The sequence below is a fragment of the Ovis canadensis genome, chromosome 1 (genome assembly GCF_042477335.2).
Source record: "Ovis canadensis isolate MfBH-ARS-UI-01 breed Bighorn chromosome 1, ARS-UI_OviCan_v2, whole genome shotgun sequence".
Classification (NCBI taxonomy): domain Eukaryota; kingdom Metazoa; phylum Chordata; class Mammalia; order Artiodactyla; family Bovidae; genus Ovis; species Ovis canadensis.
Window position 1 is genome coordinate 64,070,513 of NC_091245.1, and position 24,224 is coordinate 64,094,736.

Below are 24,224 nucleotides of genomic sequence, written 5' to 3' on the forward strand. Positions count from 1 at the left end.
TAAAATAATTCATAACAGATTTTAATTTTATTCCATAATATGGCTATTTGCTTTAATATAAGACATGAATTGCCAGCTAGACCATTCCCAATCTTCAGTGAAAATTTACAATTCTGAAACATAAGGGCTTATCTGTGACTTTGGGTATTCTCAATGCTAACTGCCTCTAAGGGTATTCTCAATTCAAGAAATAAACTACGGAAGAAACACTGCTAATATGAAAATCACAATGCTTGAAGTATATACAATAATAAAGTGTGTGAAAGTTATCATTCTATGATGCCAGATCAGCTACTTTTACACAAACGAAAAGTCAGAATTAAGTGGTATGATATCTAGGGCTGCTACTTGCCCAGAGAAAACCAATCTTTGTATTTAACCCCTGCTATCTACTACCTCAAATTTCTGATTCTATTAGAATGAAATACTAGAGAAAGTATTATTTTAAAACTTCAGTATACATCTTTTCAATATTTATATTCATATACACATAATATAAATGCCTCCTTCAATTCTAATATACAATACATGTATACTTCCTTCCATTCTGAGCTTTTATGACAAATAGCTAGGCTTTGTAAAAATCAAATGTTTTTAAGCATTTAATAATCAAAAAAATTTAATTTTTGAGCCATCCTCGCATTCCTAAAATAAAACCTACTTGATCATTGTATTTTATTCTTTTAATACCTTACTGATTGTTGAGTATTTTATATATAGACATACTGCATTAAGACTGGTCTGTGGTTTTTCCATTTTTATACTATCTTTATACAACTATAATGTTGGACTTTATTTTTTATGGCCTAGAACAGTTTAAATTCCTTTAAATTTTTTTCTCAAAAATTAAATAACACTCAGTTGTAAATCAAGGTTATCATGTTGGCCTTTTCATTGATAGCTCTTCATTCACCCTAATTTCTTTCATGTCAGTTAATTTATGCAAAATTTCAACTATCTTGAATCAATTTTTAAAATTTATATTTTTAGGAAATAACTTCCTTTTAGGCTCCAAATGTATTACTCAGAAATCATCATAATATTCCCTTGAAATTATTTTTGTTTCCCTATCTCAGATTCTCTCTTAAAATTTCCAATTTTGAATATTTTGGTCTATGTTCTTAAGGGTAACTATTGCTTATTTCAAAAGTAGAGCCTTGTGTTTGTTTATCCTTTCTATTATTTTCTGTCTGCTTTCTATATCATTTTCTGCATCTATCTTTATTATTTTTTCTTATTTTCATTTGATTTGATTCTTTTTCTAGTTTCTAGAGATGAACACTTATTCATAGTACCTAAGCAGTACATTTTCTAAATACTGTTTTAGCTGTATCCCATAGATTTTTGATGTATAATTTTCATTTTGTATGATTTTTCATTTCTGCAGAATTCTAGAAAGTATGCAATTTTTACTTGTATTTTTCCTATTGACCCAAATGACTTAAGAAGAAATGCAAAATTTTCCAGTTAGGTTTTATTTTCTGATTTTCTTAGTAAAACCTAACAGCACTGTGACTAGAAAATGGTGTCTCGGTTGCACTTTTTGTTTTTGAAATTTAGCCTAATAAATGGTTAATTATTTAGTGTTTGATCAGTACTTACAATGGTTTTCAGGGTACAGAATTTAAAACCAGTTGGCTGAACCTCATTGTTTATTTTATATCCTTTATACTCTCCTTTTTATACAGTTAATCTATCATGGAGTAAAAGATTAACAAAGTCTCATCACTATTTTATCTTTTTTGGCTTTTTATCTCATGTGGCCTTAACTTTATGAATATTAATGTTATGGTTGTTATACAGAGATAGTCATAATATTCATATATTTATTGGGTATTGCACCTTTTCAAATGATAAGGAGTAATGTCTATTTTGTTTATGACCTCTGCCTTATCTGGTATGAAGCCCCTTTGTCCTCACATTTTGTTTGCATTATCTGATAACATTTGCATATACTTTATTTTTATCTACTTTGAAGTTCTGTCTTAAGTGGAAGTAGTTTGACTTGTTTGTCTGAAAATTTTTTCTTTGAATATAAAATTAAATCTACTTACATTCATTGATGTAATAGTTTGCTTATTTTTTTTTTAATTTTAGTTTTTTATTTTTTAAATTTTAAAATCTTTAATTCTTACATGCATTCCCAAACATGAACCCCCCTCCCACCTCCCTCCCCATAACATCTTTCTGGGTCATCCCCATGCACCAGCCCCAAGCATGCTGCATCCTGCGTCAGACATAGACTGGCGATTCAATTCACATGATAGTATACATGTTAGAATGTCATTCTCCCAAATCATCCCACCCTCTCCCTCTCCCTCTGAGTCCAAAAGTCCGTTATACACATCTGTGTCTCTTTCCCTGTCTTGCATACAGGGTCGTCATTGCCATCTTCCTAAATTCCATATATATGTGTTAGTATACTGTATTGGTGTTTTTCTTTCTGGCTTACTTCACTCTGTATAATCGGCTCCAGTTTCATCCATCTCATCAGAACTGATTCAAATGAATTCTTTTTAACGGCTGAGTAATACTCCATCGTGTATATGTACCACAGCTTTCTTATCCATTCATCTGCTGATGGACATCTAGGTTGTTTCCATGTCCTGGCTATTATAAACAGTGCTGCGATGAACATTGGGGTACATGTGTCTCTTTCAATTCTGGTTTCCTCGGTGTGTATGCCCAGCAGTGGGATTGCTGGGTCATAAGGGAGTTCTATTTGCAATTTTTTAAGGAATCTCCACACTGTTCTCCATAGTGGCTGTACTAGTTTGCATTCCCACCAACAGTGTAGGAGGGTTCCCTTTTCTCCACACCCTCTCCAGCATTTATTGCTTGCAGATTTTTGGATCGCAGCCATTCTGACTGGTATGAAGTGGTACCTCATTGTGGTTTTGATTTGCATTTCTCTAATAATGAGTGATGTTGAGCATCTTTTCATGTGTTTGTTAGCCATCCGTATGTCTTCTTTGGAGAAATGTCTATTTAGTTCTTTGGCCCATTTTTTGATTGGGTCGTTTATTTTTCTGGAGTTGAGCTGCATAAGTTGCTTGTATATTTTTGAGATTAGTTGTTTGTCAGTTGCTTCATTTGCTATGATTTTCTCCCATTCAGAAGGCTGTCTTTTCACCTTGCTTATATTTTCCTTTGTTGTGCAGAAGCTTTTAATTTTAATTAGATCCCATTTGTTTATTTTTGCTTTTATTTCCAGAATTCTGGGAGGTGGATCATAGAGGATCCTGCTGTGATTTATGTCTGAGAGTGTTTTGCCTATGTTCTCCTCTAGGAGTTTTATAGTTTCTGATCTTACATTTAATCTGTCATATTTTGCTTTCCCATTTTAATTTTTAAAGTCACTATGTGTTTCCTTTGCTATTTCATGTAGTTCTTTTGAGATAAGAAAGGTTTCTCTATTTTAAAGTTTACTTTTAAAGTTATAAGTGCATACAATGTCCCTAGTCCACTTTAGACATAGCTATTAATTTTACTGAACAATGTTTTCTTTTCTTTTTTCTCCTTTTTGTCCCTTTTTCCTTTAACACCTAATATTAGTCAATAAGATTATCTTTCTTAGTATTTACCTTTTCATTAAGTACTATCCTTACAGTGTTTTCTATTTAATTTATCTGCTTCAGATAATATTTAATTCTCAGCTTCTGATGAACCAATCAGCAAACTTAATCTACTTCCTGGGTTTTTTTCCTCTTTTCCTTCCCCCTTTTTTGGTGGCTGTATCAGTTCTATATTGCCAGTTCATATGCTATTCATTTGTTTCATTCCCGTATCTTCTTACGTTAAATAGAACCAGTCTTTCGTAGTCATTTCTCTTTGCTGAAGTCTATGCTCTATTAGTTTCCTTAAGAAGGGGTCATGAGAACCTTTCCTGACTTTTTTAAATGATTGGTAATGTTGTACCTTAAGTTTCACTGAATGTAACATTCTTTGTTGGTATTTTCTTTCTTTGAATATCTTACAATTATGTTTCTACCAGCCTTAGGTGTTGACGTTAGGGTCAAAAAATCTGAAGCCAGCTAACATTTTTCTCCTTCTAAGTGATTCAATTTTTTTTTTTTAAACCAGCATACCCCAAAGATGTGTTATGTTCTTTATCTTCAAAGTACAGTGACTTTTTATTAGGATATGGCTTCATATGGATCATTCTGGATAACTGTGTCTGGCACATCAGTTCAGTTCAGTTCAGCCGCTCAGTCGTGTCTGACTCTGCGACCCCAAGAATCGCAGCACGCCAGGCCTCCCTGTCCATCACCAACTCCCGGAGTTCACTCAGACTCACGTCCATCGAGTCAGTGATGCCATCCAGCCATCTCATCCTCGGTCGTCCCCTTCTCCTCCTGCCCCCAATCCCTCCCAGTATCAGAGTCTTTTCCAATGAGTCAACTCTTCACATGAGGTGGCCAAAGTACTGGAGTTTCAGCTTTAGCATCATTCCTTCCAAAGAAATCCCAGGGCTGATCTCCTTCAGAATGGACTAGTTGGATCTCCTTGCAGTCCAAGGGTCTCTCAAGAGTCTTCTCCAACACCACACTTCAAAAGCATCAATTCTTCGGCGCTCAGCCTTCTTCACAGTCCAACTCTCACATCCATACATGACCACAGGAAAAACCATAGCCTTGACTAGACGGATCTTATTCGGCAAAGTAATGTCTCTGTGTCTGGCACATAGTATGCTCATTTGTTGTAGAGATTCTTTTCCCTGTTTTCATCTTTCTTTCTTTCTTTTTTTTTTTTACTGCTAAGTTCTTTCGAATCTTAAATTCTCTTGAGTGTTTATTGTATTTTATAGTTTCGATTTTCTCCTTTAAAAATTCCTATTATAAACATGCTGAATCTCCATTGCTGTCCTCTATGTCATAGCTCTGTAAATGTTATCTTCAGTTCCATTTGTTTGATTTTCTCATATCTTGTGCTTCCTATAATGTCTAATCTCTTTGTGTTCCAATTTCATTTTGCTTTGTAAAAGGGTTTTTTCCCTTACTACTTCCTTTGAGTTCTACAAGCTCACAGTTCATATCCTTTTAATATATCTGAACTCTTCTATTTCTGCGTTATGATCTTCCTCCCATAGAAGGGATTGTTTTTCTGTGTGCACATTCTCATTTTTGCTTGTTTTCCCCTACATTTGAGCTTGTTGTGTTTTTCTATTTTAGTTTCTTACGGTTTCACATCCAAGCAATTTTTAGAAGGATGCTGGGAGAAAGTGGAGAGCCATTCCTGCCAAATCTCAAGAGCAGAGGTTTTGTTTCAGCATTATTGGAGTTTCCTGCTCAAACGGCTCCTTGATACAGTCCCACCTTCTCTGAACCAAAGCTAGTCTAGGAGGACTACACCCGGCTCTGTGCACAACTCCTCTCTCCTTCCCTGTAATCACTCCCACTGGCATACACTTCAGAATAAATCCTTCACCTTAGGAAGTAGATTTTTTACATATTTTTTTTTGAGATCTGTCCCAATGAGCCATTTAGCTATTACCTGTGCTTCTTTCTTGTACTTCCCTCTGGGCAGCTTTGGTTCTCCCCAGATCCTGTGGCACTTGTTAGATACAACAGGGCTTCCTTGGCAGCTCAGAAGGTAAAGAATCTGCCTGCAATGCAGGAGACCCAGGTTTGATGCCTGGATTAGGAAGATCCCCTGGAGAAAAGAATGGCTACCCACCCCAGTATTCTTGCCTGGAGAACTCCATGGACGGAGGAGCATGGCGGGCTACAGTCCATGGGGTTGCAAAGAGTTGGACACGACTGAGCAACTAACACTTTCACTTTTCAAAGGTTAAGTACTTCAAGGTGTGCTCCTCACTTTCTGGAAGTTGGCTTTTGCTGTTACTTTCTGAAATCTTTCTATCGACTTTACTCCACAGAGCATCTGCTTTTCTCAGCAGAACTGGGGAGTTTGAAGATTATATCAGTACCTAGTTTTACTGGAAATGCAGTCTTTGGGTTCCTTTACTATTTCATTCACCTTATCTCATTTGTATGATATTCAGAAACAGAAAAAAGAAAGTATCTTAGAGTTTTAAGTTTATACTAAAGTCAATACTCATCTCATAGATGAAGAATATGAGGTCCAGAGACATTAAGTAACTTGGTCAAGGACACACAGTTGATAAAAGGTAGAAATGAATTTGAGCACAATCAGACTGACTTCAAAGTCTAACATCTTCAGCGTCTACCTTCCGCAGTGCCTTCTAGCCATGGTGCTCTCCACACCACCTCGTTGCCCTTGGAAAGCAGCACTAATCATGGAAGGATTATTTCCCCAACAGAAAACTGAGTGGAGAACAGTCTCTAGGTAGCCACCAGAGTTGGTATCTGATGTGAACTCTAATTATTATTCTAGTTTTAACCATTCTCATCTCATCGTGAATGTTTAGCAAATGTTTTGAGTAGATGACTAAAGAGAGCATATAGAAATATCTCAGAGATATTACAGGCTCTGTTACAAACTACCACAATAAAGTCAATATTGGAATAAAGTGAGTTGCACAAATTGCTTAGTTTCCCAGTGCATAGTAACTTATGTTTATACTATACTGTAGTCTATTTAGTATGCAACAGCATTATGTCTAAAAAATAATGTACATACTTTAATTAAAAACTACTTTATTGCTAAAAGTGCTAACCACCATCTGAGCCTTCAGAGAATTGGAGTCTTTTTGCAACAGTACCAGAAACACTGATCACAGATCACAAGAATAAATATAAAAATGAAAAAGTTTGAAATATGCAAGAATTACCCACAAGTGACACAGAGGTATAAAGTGAACAAATGCTGCTGGAAAAACAGCACTGGACAGACATGATTAAAATAAGGTTGCCACAAATGTCCACCTTGTAAAATAAACAATATCTGAGAAATGTGGTAAAGCCAAGTATAATAAAATGAGGCATGCTTGCAGAGAGTTTTTAAGGATAAAAAGTCACAGACAAGAGGGGTGGAAAGAACAGGAGGAAAAAGAAAAAGATTTCTATAGGACAGACTTTTTGCATTAATTTATGCCTAGCCCTAGATATCACCAAATTGCAATTTTAAATTTAGATAATTGGTACTGATGAATAGAGCAAGAAAAATCTCAGTTGTCTATAAGTTACTTGTTTCATGAGTTAACTCTAACCAGGAAATCAACCGAGTTTGTGTCACTTAGGAAACTAGTTACCATTTAAAGAATACGTATTATCAATCAGGCACTTCATTAGATGGTGTAAATTTTTTAAAGAATAAGAATAGCAGCATTAATTAAATTGTTTCTATGTACCAAGAACTATGTTAAGAATTTTACTATATTAAGCCAGGTAATTCCTGTAACATAATGAAGTATGTGCTATTGTTAATCTATCTGAGAGCTATAAAAACAAGTTACAGAGAATTTAAATAATTTTCCCAAGGTCATCCAACTAGAAAGTTCAGAGGCAGAATTTGAACGCAGGCAGTCCTCTGGAGCCAATCTTTTAGCATGACAACTTTCAGGAATGCGTATGTGGTGGCCCAATGGCAGAACTGATTGCATCTCCACCAATTTGCTTCTTAAATAGAAAATACATTATGGTGTTTCCAAGACAACGCTTTGCTCTTTTTACTGTAAACATCAAACATAATGACTTCATCTAAACCATGGTTGCAGTAACCACATATGCTGACTCAGAAAATTCTCTTCTGAGGTTTGAATAACTAATTACCCATTCAATTTATCCACTAGAGATTAGCTATCCCACTAGCACTTCTAACTTAATACATTTTACCCTACTGCTGTTCCTCTTACATTAGTGTCTTTCTCAGTGAAGATCCCCACTACCACACCACACCATCAGTCTGAGTAATGTTTCTATAGTGCAAATTATATCATGTTATTCTCCTGAGCAAAATTCAATGGCTTCCCATCATACTAAAAATGCAATCCAAACTTTGACACAATGCATGAAACCTATGTCAACAGCTCACTTCCTGCCTATCTCATCTGTCCTTTCATTTCATCCCACCTCTGCTCCAGCCATGCTGGTCTTTTCTTATGGCTTAAAGCCACTGAATTCATTTTTAACTCACAGTATTTGCATTCGTTTTTCTCTTTGCCTAGAATGCTATAAACCCTTAATTCATTCTGATCTAGGCTCAAATACGACCTGTTCAGAGAGGCTTTCCTTAGCCACATTACATAAACTATAAAATAGTCATCCTCCTTGCCCCAATCATTCTCTAACTCTACTGTCTCACTGAGCTTTATTATTTCTTTGTAATACTGAAAATTTAGGAGAAAATATATGTGTATATAAACTTGCCTATTACTTGACTCTTCGGCTGAAATGTAAGTACCTAAGAGAAGAACTTCATATTGTTTTATCATAATATTCCAACATTTAGGACAATGACTAAAAACAAAGTAGGTCCGCAGTATTGCTTGAATGAATTAATCAACCCAATCATCTATCCCAGAAACCTGGTTATTATCTTTGATACTTCTCTTCCCACCCATTTTGTATCCAATTACCACGTCCAACACAACCCTTAGCTGAGTTCTCTTTACTTAGCCAGATTTTAATATCAGCCTCCAGATTTTAATATTAGCCTCCTAACAGATTTCTAGGACTTCCCTGATGGCTCATTTGGTAAAGAATCCAACTGCAATGCAGGAGACCCCAGTTCAATTCCTGGGTTGGGATGATCCCCTGGAAAAGGAATAGGCTACCTACTCCAGTATTCCTAGACTTCTCTTGTGGCTCAGCTGGTCTTGAACGACATCCTTGTCCCACCCCTCATCCACACTGCTACCACAGAAAGCTTGGTAAAGTACAGAACAAAACGAAGATTAGTTCATGACACTCCTTCCTATAATGCATCAGCAGTCCTTGTAGCTTTCAGTACAAAACTCAGTCATCTTAGTTCAGCCCTCAGGCCCTTAATGATGTAACCTCCTGCCTACATTTCTAATCTCACATCTCATACCTTCCTAGCAAGCTTTATCATTTGGCAATATTCTGGGCATATTACTACATATTATTGCTGGGGAGGTTGGCACTATCATGATTCTATTAGGAATGGATAACTGGACACACCACATATGGGACTTTCCTAGATTCTTCTCCCTGAGTATCTTTTCCAGATTGACTTAATCTGTATCCTTTTGCTGACATCTACTATACCTGAGAGTATAAAAGATTTCCCTGAGTTCTATAAATCTTTCTAGAGCATTGCTGACACTGAAAATGGTCTTTGGGATCCTCAAATTTGCAGTTGGTGTCAAAGGAAGTGTGGTCTTTGCAACTGCCCCCTAATTTATACTAATTTATGCATTTTTTCTCAATGATTTATCTTCTCATTCTATATTTCCTACCCTTGACATTTAACTTTCCTTTAATTTCTTGTTATATCAAAGCTTAAAAAAATGCATTCTTTCAGAGTCCTGATAAGAATGTCCCTTCATGCCAAATTTACTCATCTGACAAGACAGTTCAGGTGATACCTCCTGTTTAAGCATCAGTGCAATTTTTGGTTTGTTGTTGTTTTGTTACAAACTAATGACAAATAGGGGGCTTCACAAGTAGCGCTAGTGGAAAAGAACCCACTTGCCAACACAGGAGACAGAAGAGATGTGGTTTGATCTCTAGGTCAGGAAGATCCTCTGTAGTAGGAAATGGCAACCAACTGCAGTATTCTTGCCTGGAAAACTCCATGGACGGAGGAGCCTGGAGGATTACAGTCCATGGGGTAGCAAAGAGCGAGACACAACTCATATGTGTATGTATGAGCACAGATTTGCATAATGACAAATAGATCCTTTCTCATGGTGGAGAGTTCTGACAAAATGTAGTCCAATGGAGAAGGGAAGGGCAAACCACTTTAGTATTCTTGCCTTGAGAACCCCATGAACAGTATGTAAAGGCAAAAAGATAGGACAGTGAAAGGTGAACTCCCCAGGTGGGTAGGGACCCAATATGCTACTGGGGATCAGTGGAGAAATAACTACAGAAAGAATGAAGAGATGGAGCCACAGCAAAAACAATACCCAGTTGTGGATGTTACTGGTGATGGAAGTAAAGTCAGAGGCTGTAAAGAGCAATAGTGCATAGGAACCTGGAATGTTAGGTCCATGAATCAAGGCAAATTGGAAGTGGTCCAACAGGAGATGGCAAGAGTGAACATTGACATTTTAGGAATCAGTGAACTAAAATGGACTGGAATGGGTGAATTTAACTCAGATAACCATTATATCTACCACTGTGGGCAAGAATCAAGAATCCCTTAGAAAAAATGGAGTAGCCATCATAGTCAACAAGAGTCCAAAACGCAGTCAGTTCAGTTCAGTCGCTCAGTCGTGTCTGACTCCTTGCGACCCCATGAACCACAGCACATCAGGCCTCCCTGTCCATCACCAACTCCCGGAGCTACCAAACCCATGTCCATTGACTGGGTGATGCCATCCAACCATCTCATCCTCTGTCATCGCCTTCTTCTACTGCCCTCAATCTTTCTCAATATCAGGGTCTTTTCAAATGGGTCAGCTCTTTGCATCAGGTGGCCAAAGTATTGGAGTTTCACTTTCAACATCAATCCTTCCAATGAAGAAACAAGACTGATTTCCTTTAATATGAACTGACTGGATCTCCTTGCAGGCCAAGGGACTCTCAAGAGTCTTCTCCAACACCACAGTTCAAAAGCATCAATTCTTCGGCACTCAGCTTTCTTTATAGTCACAACTCTCACATCCATACATGACCACTGGAAAAACCATAGCCTTGACTAGATGGACCTTTGTTGGCAAAGTAATGTCTCTGCTTTTTAATACACTGTCTAGGTTGGTCATAACTTTCCTTCCATGGAGTAAGTGTCTTTTAATTTCATGGCTGCAGTCCATCTGCAGTGATTTTGGAGCCCCCAAAAATAAAGTCTGACACTGTTTCCACTGTTTCCCCATCTATTTCCCATGAAGTGATGGGACCAGATGCCATTATCTTCGTTTTCTGAATGTTGAACTTTAAGCCAACTTTTTCACTCTCCTTTTTCACTTTTATCAAGAGGCTCTTTAGTTCTTCTTCACATTCTGCCATAAGCATGGTATCATCAGCATATCTGAGGTTATCAATATTTCTCCTGGCAATCTTGATTCCAGCCTGTGCTTCTTCCAGCCCAGCGTTTCTCATGATGTACTCTGCATATAAGTTAAATAAGCAGGGTGACAATATACAGCCTTGACGGACTCCTTTTCCTATTTGGAACCAGTCTGTTGTTCCATGTCCATTTATTGCCAAATTCAGACTGAAATTGAAGAAAGAGGAGAAAACCACTAGACCATTCAGGTATGACCTAAATCAAATCCCTTATGACTATACAGTGGAAGTGAAAAATAGATTTAAGGGACTAGATCTGATAGAGTGCCTGATGAACTATGGACAGAGGTTTGCGACATTGTACAGGAGATAGGAATCAAGACCATCCCCAAGAAAAAGAAATGCAAAAAAGCAAAATGGCTGTCTGAGGAGGCCTTACAAATAGCTGTGAAAAGAAGGGAAGCAAAAAGCAAAGGAGAAAAGGAAACATATAAGCATCTGAATACAGAGTTCCAAAGAATAGCAAGGAGAAACAAGAAAGCCTTCCCCAGCAATCAATGCAAAGAAATAGAGGAAAACAATAGAATGGGAAAGATTAGAGATCTCTTCAAGAAAATTAGAGATGCCAAGGGAACATTCATGCAAAGATGGGCTCAATAAAGGACAGAAATGGTAGGGACCTAACAGAAGCAGAAGATGTTAAGAAGAGGTGGTAAGAATGCACAGAAGAACTATACAAAAAAGATCTTCATGACCCAGATAACGATGGTGTGATCACCAACCCAGAACCAGTCATCCTGGAATGTGAAGTCAAGTGGGCCTTAGGAAGCACCACTATGAACAAAGTTAGTGGAGGTGATGGAATTCCAGTTGAGCTGTTTCAAATCCTAAAAGATGATGCTGTGAAAGTGCTGTACTCAGTGTGCCAGGAAATTTGGAAAACATATCAGTGGCCACTGGACTAGAAAAGGTCAGTTTTCATTACAATCCCAGAGAAAGGCAATGCCTAAGAAGGCTGAAACTATCACACAATTGTACTCATCTCAGCGCTAGTAAAGTAATGCTTAAAATTCTCCAAGCCAGGCTTCAGCAATACATGAACCGTGAACTTCCAGATGTTAAAGCTGGATTTAGAAAATGCAGAGGAACCAGAGATCAAATTGCCAACATCTATTGGATCATCAAAAAAGCAAGAGAGTTCCAGAAAAACATTTACTTCTGCTTTATTGACTATGCCAAAGCCTTTGACTGTTTGGATCACAATAAACTATGGAAAATTATGAAAAAGATGAGAATATAAGACCACCTGACCTGCCTCCTGAGAAATCTGTATGCAGGTCAAGAAGCAACCGTTAGAACCAGACGTGGAACAATGAACTGGTTCCAAATTGGGAAAGGAGTATGTCAAGGCTGTATATTGTCACCCTGCTTATTTATATGCAGAGTACATCATGCGAAATGCCGGGCTAGATGAAGCACAAGCTAGAATCAAGATTGCCGGGAGAAATATCAAAAACCTCAGATATGCAGATGACGCCAACATTATGGCAGAAAGCGAAGAAGAACTAAAGAGCCTCTTGAAGAAGGTGAAAGACGAGAGTGAAAAATCTGGCATAAAACTCAAAATTCAGAAAATGAATATCATGGTATCTAGTCCCATCACTTCATGGCAACAGATGGGGAAACAATGGAAACAGGACAGGCTTTATTTTGGGGAGCTCCAAAATCACTGCAGATTGTTACTGCAGCCATGAAATTGAGAGATGCTTGCTCCCTGGAAGAAAAGTTAGGACCAACTTAGACAGCATATTAAAAAGCAGAGACATTACTTTGCCAACAAAGGTCCATCTAGTCAAAGCTATCACTTTTCCAGTAGTCATGTATGGATGTGAGAGTTGGACTATGAAGAAAGCTGAGCACTGAAGAATTGATGCCTTTGAACTGTGGTGTTGGAGAAGACTCTTGAGAGTCCCTTGGCCTGCAAAGAGATCAAACCAGTCCATCCTAAAGGAAATCAGTCCTGAATATTCATTGGAAGGACTGATGCTGACTCTGAAACTCCAATACTTTGGCCACCTGATGTGAAGAACTGACTCACGAAAAAGACCCTGATGCTGAGAAAGATTGAAGGTGGGAGCAGAAGGGGACGACAGAGGATGATATGGTTAGATGGCATCACCAACTTGATGGACGTGAGTTTGAGTAAGCTCCGGGAGTTGGTGATGGACATGGAAGCCTGGTGTGCTGCAGTCCATGGGGTAGCACAGATTCAGACACAACTGAGTGACTGAACTGACTGAATAAAAATCAGTCTTCTAAGCCTGCAAGGCTAATGCCAGATATAAACACAGACACTTCAACCTTACTTGCCTTTCATTTGAAACCTGTATAATAAGCAGTATTAATATTATCACTAGCTAAGAGAAAAGAATTATGGGCAGAGGGAAGATGAGGGAGAGATGAAAAGAGAGATAGACAGGAAGTGGGGGGAGGGAGAAAAAAAGGAGAAATGGCATCTCTGTAGATGCTAAAACTATGACTCATACCCAAGCATGTAACTCACTCCAGTGGCTATATAATTGACTCTATGGTGTAGAAAATAATGTCTAAACCAACAGACAAGGAGAGTCAATGTCTATACTTGTTTCCTCAAATCCTGTGCTGTGCTAAGCCACTTCGGTCGCCTCTAACTCTTTGTGACCCTATGGACCAGAGCCCACCAGGCTCCTCTGTCCATAGGATTCTCCATGCAAGAATACTGGCGTGGGTTGCCATGCCGTCCTCCAGGGGATCTTCCCAACCCAAGGACTGATCCCACAGCTTACATCTCAAGTACACAAGAGCCAAAGACCCATTTTACCTTTCACTTGTCAACATTCAACAATACTCTATCACAAACTGGAGGAACAAGGATAGCATCATGTTTATCTTCCAAATGTAAAAATTCTTACACCTCTTAGAAGTTGGTAACACAAAAGATTTCAAAGAAAGTTATTAATTTTCAGATAACAAGTTATGAGTAATCTCATTTAATGGAGTATAATAAAATACAGTAATCACTCATTATTAAATAATTAATATAAAATAGCACTCGTGTTAGTTGCTCAGTTGTGTCTGACTCTTCAAGACCCCATGAACTACAGTCCACCAGGCTCCTCTGTCCATGGAATTTTCCAGGCAAGAATGTTGGAGCAGATTTGCCATTTCCTTTTCCAGGGGATCTTTCTAACCCAGTGATCCAACCCCTGCCTTCCACATTGCAGGCACATTCTTTACCAACTGGGTCACCAGGAAAGCACTTAATTTTGACAAGTTCTCACTGTTTAAAATTTTCATATATGTTGGTCAATTAAGTCTCCAAAGCTATATTTTTTTCGTCTGTAAGAATGAAAAAATAAACTGATTGTCTAAAATAAAATCAGAGTTGTAAATCAGAAAGATCATACAGGCCTTAATATACTTTTCCTTGGCAAATTACCCAAATTGACCAGATTAACTAGGTAAGTACCCACTACCCACTTTCTACTGTTCTGTATAATCTCAGCCAAATTGTCTTGCCAGAATTAAGACTCAAAGATAGTGCAACTACAAACTGACACTTTCCATGGGCACTTGCCATCTACCTCTACACGGATTTAACCATGTTCTGCTATAGTTGCTGATCTTCAACACCCTCTGAAAGGAATTCAGGGTGGAGAGCAAAAATGAGCCATTTTGTGCTCTGAGAAAAACTGGCAGAACAGGTCATCAGATAGTTAGATATTTTCAGAAGCTGATTTTATGAGCCTAATTCTTGTATCTCCTCATGTCTAGAAAAGCAGGAAAGTCCTTCATGGTAACAAATGTTCATGATTAGCAGAAGCCTTCTGCAAAAAAATGTATGCTTGACTGCATGTATTTCCCCTTCATCAAAATTATGTATATATTATGGATAGATGTGAGAGTTACACTATAAAGAAAGCTGAGTGCCGAAGAATTGATGCTTTTGAACTGTGGTGTTGGAGAAGACTCTTGAGAGTCTCTTGGACTGCAAGGAGATCCAACCAGTCCATCCTATAGGAGATTAGTCCTGGGTGTTCATTGGAAGGTCTGATGTTGAAGCTGAAACTCCAATAGTTTGGCCACCTCATGCGAAGAGCTGACTCATTTGAAAAGACCCTGATACTGAGAAAGATTGAGGGTAGGAGGAGAAGGGGACGACAGAGGATGAGATGGTTGGATGGCATCACTGACTCAATGGACATGAGTTCGGGTAGGGTCCGGGAGTTGGTGTTGGACAGGGAGGCCTGGGGTACTACAGCTCATGGGGTCACAAAGAGTCAGACATGACTGAGCGACTGAACTGAACTGACCTTCCTCCTGCCTCTTTTGCAGCAGTTCCCCAGAGCTGTCTAAAATGGTGTCTCTCCAAGACTTCAGTCCTCATTTTGCCCCATATAAAACAATTTTCACAATAGGCTTCCTGGATTCCAGCTCACTGAGTTAAGGAACTAAAGACGTTGTTTAAAACCAACTATTTTAATTTCTTCATACTATTGGTATATGGAAAAAGGAAGTTGTTCAGAGTATTTTTTTTCCTACTGAATTTATCATATACTCATCATATATATAACAGCTATGCACTAAGCACTTTACATGTGTTATCTCATCTTATCCACACAATGACCTTCTTCTTACATAGTAAGAATTATTACCGTCTTCATTCTGAAGTCCTGAAATCGAGGTCAAAGTATGTAAGAAACTTGGTCCAGGTCATATAACTGATAGGCACTAGAACCTGGGCACAGACCCAGGCTGCTGGTTCCAGAGCACCTACACCACAATGACTGGGTATGTTCAAAAAGGAAATGTGACTTTAAAAAGTATTCTTAATATAAATACACCTATTTTGGGTAAAGAAATAAAAGCAACTTATTTGTAAAATCAGGCTTCCTTGGTGGACTAGTGGTACAGAATCTGCCTTCAATGCAGGAGACCTGGGTTCAATCCCTGGGTCAGGAAGATCCCCTGGAGAAGGAAATGGCAGCCCAGCCCACTCCAGTATTCCTGCCTGGAGAATTCCATGGACAGAGGAGCCTGATGGGTTACAGTCCTTGGGGCTGCAGAGTCAGACATGACTTAGCAACTAAACAGCAACAACAGCAATTTGTAAAACGAGCAATGAAGCTCTACCTATGTGAAAAATTTTTGGTTAAGTGTCGGGGTTTTCACAGAAAATGCTTGGAGTTACTGCAACTAGAATGAGCTGCTTCCTACACACACATTTTGGGTTAATACTTCCACAGAAAATATCTTTTGGAGACAAGTATTTTACACAGATTTCTACATATGTGGTTTGCACACCAAGCAATCATGAACTGGAGAATGCTGTGTATATTGACAATTAGTTTACATGCCATATGGTGTAATGTATTATGTAGAGGTGTTACAACTATGCTTATCTCCCTGGCCACCAACCCACCAACAACATAAGGAAAGTAGACTGTATTATGTAAGAAAAGGGATCATTATCTGCCAAATTCTCAGAAGACTCAACCTTAAACAATTTTCTTTTGAAGTATAATAGAATCATTTTTTCATTTGGTTATACCAAAACTATGGTTATAAAACAAATGATTTATGTTTATTAATATAATACTTTAATGGTCTTAGCTGTGCTAAAATGTAAATGAATAACAAAACATGGAAAATAACAGATGCTTATATCTGCTCAGTCTTAAAATTTCACTAAAATGGGAATAAGAAAATGTGGTTTAAAACCATATGGGCAAAGTAAAAGGGTAGAAGAGACAACAGCAGGTAAGAGACATCAACAAATTTTTGAAAAATGAAAAACAGAGGAAGGAATTAGCAGAGCTGAGAAAACTGAACACTAAGGGCTTGCAGAAGCAATAAATAATAACAGGCAGGCCAGTTCACAAGGCAAAGTCCTGACAAAGCTCAAGAACCAAATGCACCAAATCACTGAATTCAGCATAAGGCATCATTTGTGGGAGGGGGAGGGCTTGAGAGTCTGTATAAGAAGCTTTGAGAGTAAAATTGAAGATTAAAGCTTACTTATGTACTAGAGAGACACTGCATAAATCCTAGCAGAAGATGGAAGAGAAGTGCCATAATGAGAACAAGTGAATTCAGTAAAAATCTACATACTAAATGGTGAGACCACCCCCTTTTCCCCTCATAAGAACCTCTTTATATTGTTTAACTCCAATAACAGTGGCAACCAGGATTATATTCTACAAGTAAGAAATTGGAGGATTCTTCTCTGAACAAACTGGATAGCCTTAGACATTTGCAGTCCAACAACAAACTGGCCAGCAAAGCTCCTAATTTTTCACGCTCTAGGTAAAATATGCCAGTTAAAAAGCCCACACATGAAAAATGAGTTTCCAAGCATATTTTTATTGCCTTGCTTTTAAATTAAAACACAAGTACTAGAGACTTAAGAACTTTTCCAACATAAAAGACAGATTAAAGAAAGCCAAAACTTGTGGGAAACAAAGATAATACAGGGAGCAGAACAAAACTTCAACAAAATTATTTTTATCTTTGGAGAGCTGAGTAGATATTGCATCAAAGAAATAAGAACAAAATTTAAGGCACAATCAGAGTGAGAAATCTCTTTAAAATTTAAATACAGCATTAGTAAAAAAATTTAAATATTTGAGAATAGTGACTAATGAAAATCTGATATAAAATGGAAAGAAAATAAAAATGGAAAATCAGAGCTAAATAAATAAATAAAAATAAGGCACTCAATCCAGGAGATCAATATCTGACCAACAGAACTTGCAGAGAGAAGAAATAAATATGTCAGAGAGACAAAACTAAGATAGGAAAATTCCCAGAAAATGAAAGATGTTTCTATTACATTGAAAAGGTCTAATGACTACCCATCAGAATATATTGAAAAAAGACCTGTACCAAAACATATTATTGCAAAATTGTAAAATATTGGGGATAAACATGATCCTAAGGTTTAAAGTGGACAGTTAAAAGGTAACATATAAAAAATCAAGAATTAGTAAAACATCAGATTTCTTAACTGCAAGCCAGAAGACAACTGATGCAAAAAATAGTTTAAAATTCCGACCAACAACTATTTATAGCCTAAAATTCTATACCCACCCAAACTCCCCTCAAGAAAATGAGTAAAATACAAAAAAAAAAAAAAAAAATCTCAGAAATGCAATGTTACAAGGAGTATACCATCTAAGTACACATTCTCAGGATGCTACCAGATGATATGCTCCACTCAAATTAGGTAATGGACAATGAAAAAGGAAAATGAGTTCCAAGACACTGGATCTAACACAGATGAGAGACATCAATTCTACAGACAATTAGACAGCTCTCAGTCCATTCCAACAGAATGTCAGTTTCCAGAAGAAATATCTCCAAGGGTGGGGAAAAAAATCAAATGATTAGAGTATGTGGTGCATTTTTTAAAAAATATTTTTCAAAGAAGTTTTAAAACTCTTTTGGGATATCTGAGAATTAGTGACAGTGCCATAGAACATAAAGCAACAACAACAAAAAAGAGGAAACGAGAAAATTGAGAGACTAGAAGAAGAAGAGGGGGCATTAGTTCAGTTCAGTCACTCCATCATGTCCGACTCTATGTGACCCCATGGACTGCAGCGCACCAGGCTTCCCTGTCCATCACCAACTCCCGGAGCTTACTCAAACTCATGTCCATAGAGTCAGTGATGCCATCCAACCATCTCATCCTCTGTCATCCCCTTCTCCTCCTGCCTTCAGTCTTTTCCAGCATCAGGGTCTTTTCAAATGAGTCACCTCTTCAGGTTGCCAAAATATTGGAGTTTCAGAGTCAGCATCAGTCCTTCCAACGAATGTTCAGGACTGATTTCCTTTAGGATGGACTGGTTGGATCTCCTTGCAGTCCAAGGGACTCTCAAGAGTCTTCTCCAACACCACAGTTCAAAAGCATCAATTCTTCAGCACTCAGCTTTCTTCATAGTCCAACTCTCACATCCATACATGACTACTGGAAAAACCATAGCTTTGACTAGACAGACCTTTTTGGCAAAGAAATGGTCTCTGCTTTTTAATATGCTGTCTAATTTGGTCCTAACTTTTCTTCCAAGGAGAAAGCATCTTTTAATTTCATGGCTTCAGTCACCATCTGCAGTGATTTTGGAGCCCCAGAAAATAAAGTCAGCCACTGTTTCCACTGTTTCCCCATCTATTTGCCATGAAGTGATGGGACCAGATGCCATGATCTTCATTTTCTCAATGTTGAGTTTTAAGCCTACTTTTCCACTCTCCTCTTTCACTTTCATCAAGAGGCTCTTTAGTTCTAATCTGCTTTCTGCCATAAGTTTGGTATCATCTGCATATCTGAGGTTATTGATATTTCTCCCAGCAATTTTGATTCCACCCTGTGCTTCATCCAGTCCAGCATTTTGCATGATGTACTCTGCATACAAGTTAAATAAGCAGGGTGACAATATACAGCCTTGATGTACTCCCAGGACAACTCACCTTGTGCCAGTGTTATCTCAAAAAGCATGTTGTGGGTGAGGGGCCTGGGAATTTTGAGACACTCTCTTTCTCTAATTAGGAGCCAGCTAGTAGCTATATAGTGGAGCATGGCCCTGGAATGACTTTGAGGAGATACCCCACGTCCAAGGTCAGAGAAGCCCCAGCAAGACAGTACGCACTGGAGTGGCATCTGCAAGGCACAGGAGCAGATCTGAGGAGATAACCCACATTCAAGGGCAAAGGAGAAGCCCCAGCAAGATGGTAGGAGGGGCGAAATTGCATTTAGAATCAAACCCCATACCCACCAGAGACACTCTGAAGGCTCAAACAAACCTTGTGCATACCAAGACCCAGAGACCCCACAGAGACTGAGGCAGAACTGTGTTTGAGGGTCTCCTGTAGAGGTACAGTGGACTGCTGCAGGGGCAGGGGCTCTAGGTACAGTAGACGTGGGTATGGCATAAGCCCTCTTGGAAGAAGGTCGCCATTAACCCCACCATGGAGCCACCAGAACTCACACAGGACTAGGGAAACAGACTCTTGGAGGGCACAAACAAAACCTTGTGTGCACCAGGACCCAGGAGAAAGGAGCAATGACCCCAGAAGAGACTGACCCAGACTTGCCTGTGAGTGTCCAGGAGTCTCTGGCAGAGGCGTGGGTCAGTGGTGGCCTACTGTAGGATTGGGGCCCTGAGTGCAGTAGTGCCTACAAGGACCTTTTGAAGGAGGTTGCCATTATCTTCATTACCTCACCATAGTTTGGCCTCAAGTCAAATAACAGGGAGGGAACACAGCCTGCCCATCAAAAGAAAATTGGATTATAGAGTTACTGAGCATGGCCCCACCCATCAGAACAAGACCCAGTTTCCCTCTCAGTCAGTCTCTCCCATCAGGAAGCTTCCATAAGCCTCTTACCCTCTCCATCAGAGGGCAGACAGACTGAAAACCACAATCACAGAAAACTAACCAATCTGATCATGTGGGCCACAGCCTTGTCTAAGTCAATGAAGGAGGGGCATGGGATAGTATAAAAATGTTAAATACTCATCATCAATAAAAGGAAGTCAATATAATATACAAGCATATTATTAAGAACTATGGATAGTAAAGCCAAAAGAAAGTGCTAAGAGTTTGGGTAAAGAATTGCAGGATTAGATAAGGTCAGGGAATATTATTTTCTGTTACATGTTTTGCAGCTCAACTTGATTTTTAAACTGTATACTTGTACTAATACTTTGATACTTTAAGTTTTGGAAACTACTGTAAGCACCTATAAATATATTTGTTTCTAAAAACTCTAATTTGGGATCATCTCTTTCAAGGAGGCATATTCAGCAGTGTTAAGGTTACAAATGATATTTGTAACCATTATCAAATCACAATTTCTCTGAAAATATTTTTCTAGCCTCCTGATTAGACATTGTATCATCCTATTTCAACAACAACAATTTTAGGAAAATAGTACTTCTAAGTTTCTAATAACATACCACAATTTTCATTTCATTTTTGTGCTCAAAAGTATTCAATTTTATAAAATCAAAGAAGTTTTAAAAATATTTTTCTTTTTGTTGAGAACTCGAAATAAAATGGTAGAGATAAATGAAATTTTAAAAGGTGTTCACCCTGAAATAAAACAGCACATTTTGTATTCTATAAATGAAACCTTAAGGTTAAAAGAAAGACATTTCTTTCATATACTCCCTTCACTGGTTCTGAATTTTTTAAAATGTATTCATAAATATTCAGTTTTCCTTCTTCATTTAGGTTTTCAATATTTTGATAATGACACATTTTATAAATTATTAAACTCATAACACTAACAGATGGCAATTGTAAAGCAACGGGATTTATAATGGAAAGAGGTGGTTTTTTTTGGTTTGGTTTTGGTTTTGGTTTTTATTTGGGGCAGGGGGCCCGAATGGTGCAGCTGTGACAGATCCAGATTCAGATCTTAGCTATATAAGCCTGGACCAGCACCTTCCTTGAGCCTCAGTTTCTTCATCTATAATAATCACCCTACTGGTTCATTATGAGGATTAGAATAGCATATGTAAAATTCCAGCAAAGGACAACACATGAAATAGATATTAATAATGACAATTCTCCTTTCCTTATCTTCTCTGTTGTCCAAGAGGCTTAATTTTAAAGACTCTGTAGACTCTGCAGCCTAAGTACCTGAGTTCAAATCTTAGTTCTTCCATTATTATTAGCCTGCAACCCTTGGGGTAGTTATTTATTCTTCTTAACCTTGGACTCAGGAATTCATGGGCGTAATTATAAAAACCCTGCGATGAAGTGGTGACGAAGAAAACATATATCCTGCTAGCACAGTGACTGGTACTTAACAAGTTCTCAGAAACTAACTAATAAAAACAAGAAATTAAAAGATAGTTTCTCTCTGCAGTTCAGCTCAGTTCAGTCGCTCAGCTGTGTCCGACTCTTTGCGACCCCATGGACTGCAGCACGCCAGGCTTCCCTGTCCATCACCAACTCCCAGAGCTTGCTCAAACTCATGTCCATCGAGTCGGTTATGCCATCCAACCGTCTCATCCTTGGTTGTCCCTTTCTCCTCCTGCCTTCAAACTTTCCCTTTTAGTTTAGCAAACTAAAGTAACAAATGACTTGGTCAAGAATAGCACTTCATGAAGTTACATGTGACCTGATTTAATGACCTTCCCGTAAAAGACAATTAGAAAATGCCTTCTGTGATACATTTTAATCCATATTTGTGTTACTTGACAGAATACTTACCTTTGTCCACCTATCAGTTTGGTCAGAGTACCACCCCCTCTGTGCTCTTTCTACCTACAGCTATTTTACTAATATTATTCAATAAATTGACCAAATTGACAAGTGACTCCTCGCTCATTGAAAAGTTGGTTCTATCAAGTGAGCACTTTTTTTTTACCCTTTGACAACGGCATATGTTTTGTTTTCTTTTTCACTTTGGAGCCAGAGGCATTATGTTTTATTCACATTTCAATCACTGGCAATCAGGATATTATGTGGTAAACAGAAAATATTATTTAAATGCTGTTTAATAAATGAATAAATTAGGATATACATAGATACCAGAAACTCTATCACCATACTATCAGAGCAACTAGCTACCAAACAAAAACAAAATTTGAACTATTTTCCAAATCTCTCCATTTGAATTATATGAAATCCCAAGCCCACTAGTATGCAAAATTTTGTTTCTTAATGATGTAAGTCTAGATGGAACATTTAGCATATGCTTGCGTTGTTTCAAGAAGTGCAAAGGTAATTCAGTCACAGTTTGCCACCCCCAATAACTCCCACTTAGAATGAAGTCACAAACAAAGTCTTTCTACTATACAAAACTTCCCTTTTACAGAGAGTTTTCTTAAAAATGTAAGTAATTTCACAGACAGATGATATGAGTAATTTCTTAAAGGTCATATTTCCCCCAAAATTGGTTTTTTCACCCTTACATTCTCATTGTCCTCTGTAAAGAATTTTTTATTCCTTAATGCTGAATTTAAGATTATAATGACTTTAAAGTTATATACTTTTGCTTTCAGGAATCCAATTTTTTACATAAACAAATAAGTAACAAGGTAACATTCTTACCTTGATCTTGTGCATGAACAGTACCCCCTGACACACATAGTACAATAAAATGAAGAAGCAGTTTCCTAAAAATAAAGAAAAAATTGGGAAAAACTTAGTTGGACATTTATGACCTATAAGTTATAAAACCCAAAATAAACTCTGCTGCTACTGCTACTGCTAAGTCACTTCAGTCGTGTCCAATTCTGAGAGACCCCATAGATGGCAGCCCACCAGGCTTCCCTGTCCCTAGGATTCTCCAGGCAAGAACACTGGAGTGGGTTGCCATTTCCTTCTCCAATGCATCAAAGTGAAAAGTGAAAGTGAAGTCGCTCAGTCGTGTCCAACTCTTAGCGACCCCACAGACTGCAGCCTACCAGGCTCCTCCATCCATGGGATTTTCCAGGCAAGAGGACTGGAGTGGGGTGCCATTGCCTTAGTAAAGGATTAAGAATGAAGCTATTTTTAATTAACACAGTATTTTAATACTAATACTGATTAAAAGCAAGAGCCCTGAATTCAAGTTTTGGTTTTGTCACTATGTGTCTTGGGCACCCTATTTAATAATCAGTCTGTGCCCTAGTGTTTCCATTCATTAAATCCATCTCATAAGGTTTTTTGAAGATTAACTAAAAAGCTTCATTTCAAGTACCCAAAACAGTACCTGGCCCAGAGGAAAAACTCAGTAAATGTGAACTAATACAGGTGAAATTATTATAAGTGGTATATATTATGTCAAATCACCACAAATGCAATTTTACACAAAGTACAATTATTGGCAGATTGGCACAAAATACAACTTACAGTCACTTAACTACAGTTATTATAAATTTATGGGATCAGTTATTTGTTTAAACATTTTTATATAAGATGTATGTGAAAATTATATTCAAATCACTTGTACTAGATTCATGACTGATTCTAAAAATATAACAACCTGTAGATATCAGCAATGACCACTGTGATTAGCATAATTGTAAACAGCATACTCAAACCAACTACAAATCAAAATGTTCATCCACATTGATTAGTGACATAGAAAATACTTTACAATTTTTTAGCTTAATCAAACTTTTCATAGATTTTGTT

At 37.8% G+C, this 24,224-nt stretch overlaps 1 protein-coding gene across 4 annotated transcripts in view; it reads right to left on the reverse strand.

Moving 5' to 3' along the window:
- The window catches only part of COL24A1 (collagen type XXIV alpha 1 chain), a 392,145-nt gene that overhangs the window by 356,541 nt on the left and 11,380 nt on the right, over positions 1-24,224 (reverse strand). For all 4 annotated transcript variants that reach the window (XM_069596518.1, XM_069596489.1, XM_069596509.1 and 1 more), the window contains exon 3: positions 23,157-23,221. In XM_069596518.1, the coding sequence (XP_069452619.1) occupies positions 23,157-23,221 (65 nt within the window). The remainder of the gene's footprint in view (positions 1-23,156; positions 23,222-24,224) is intronic.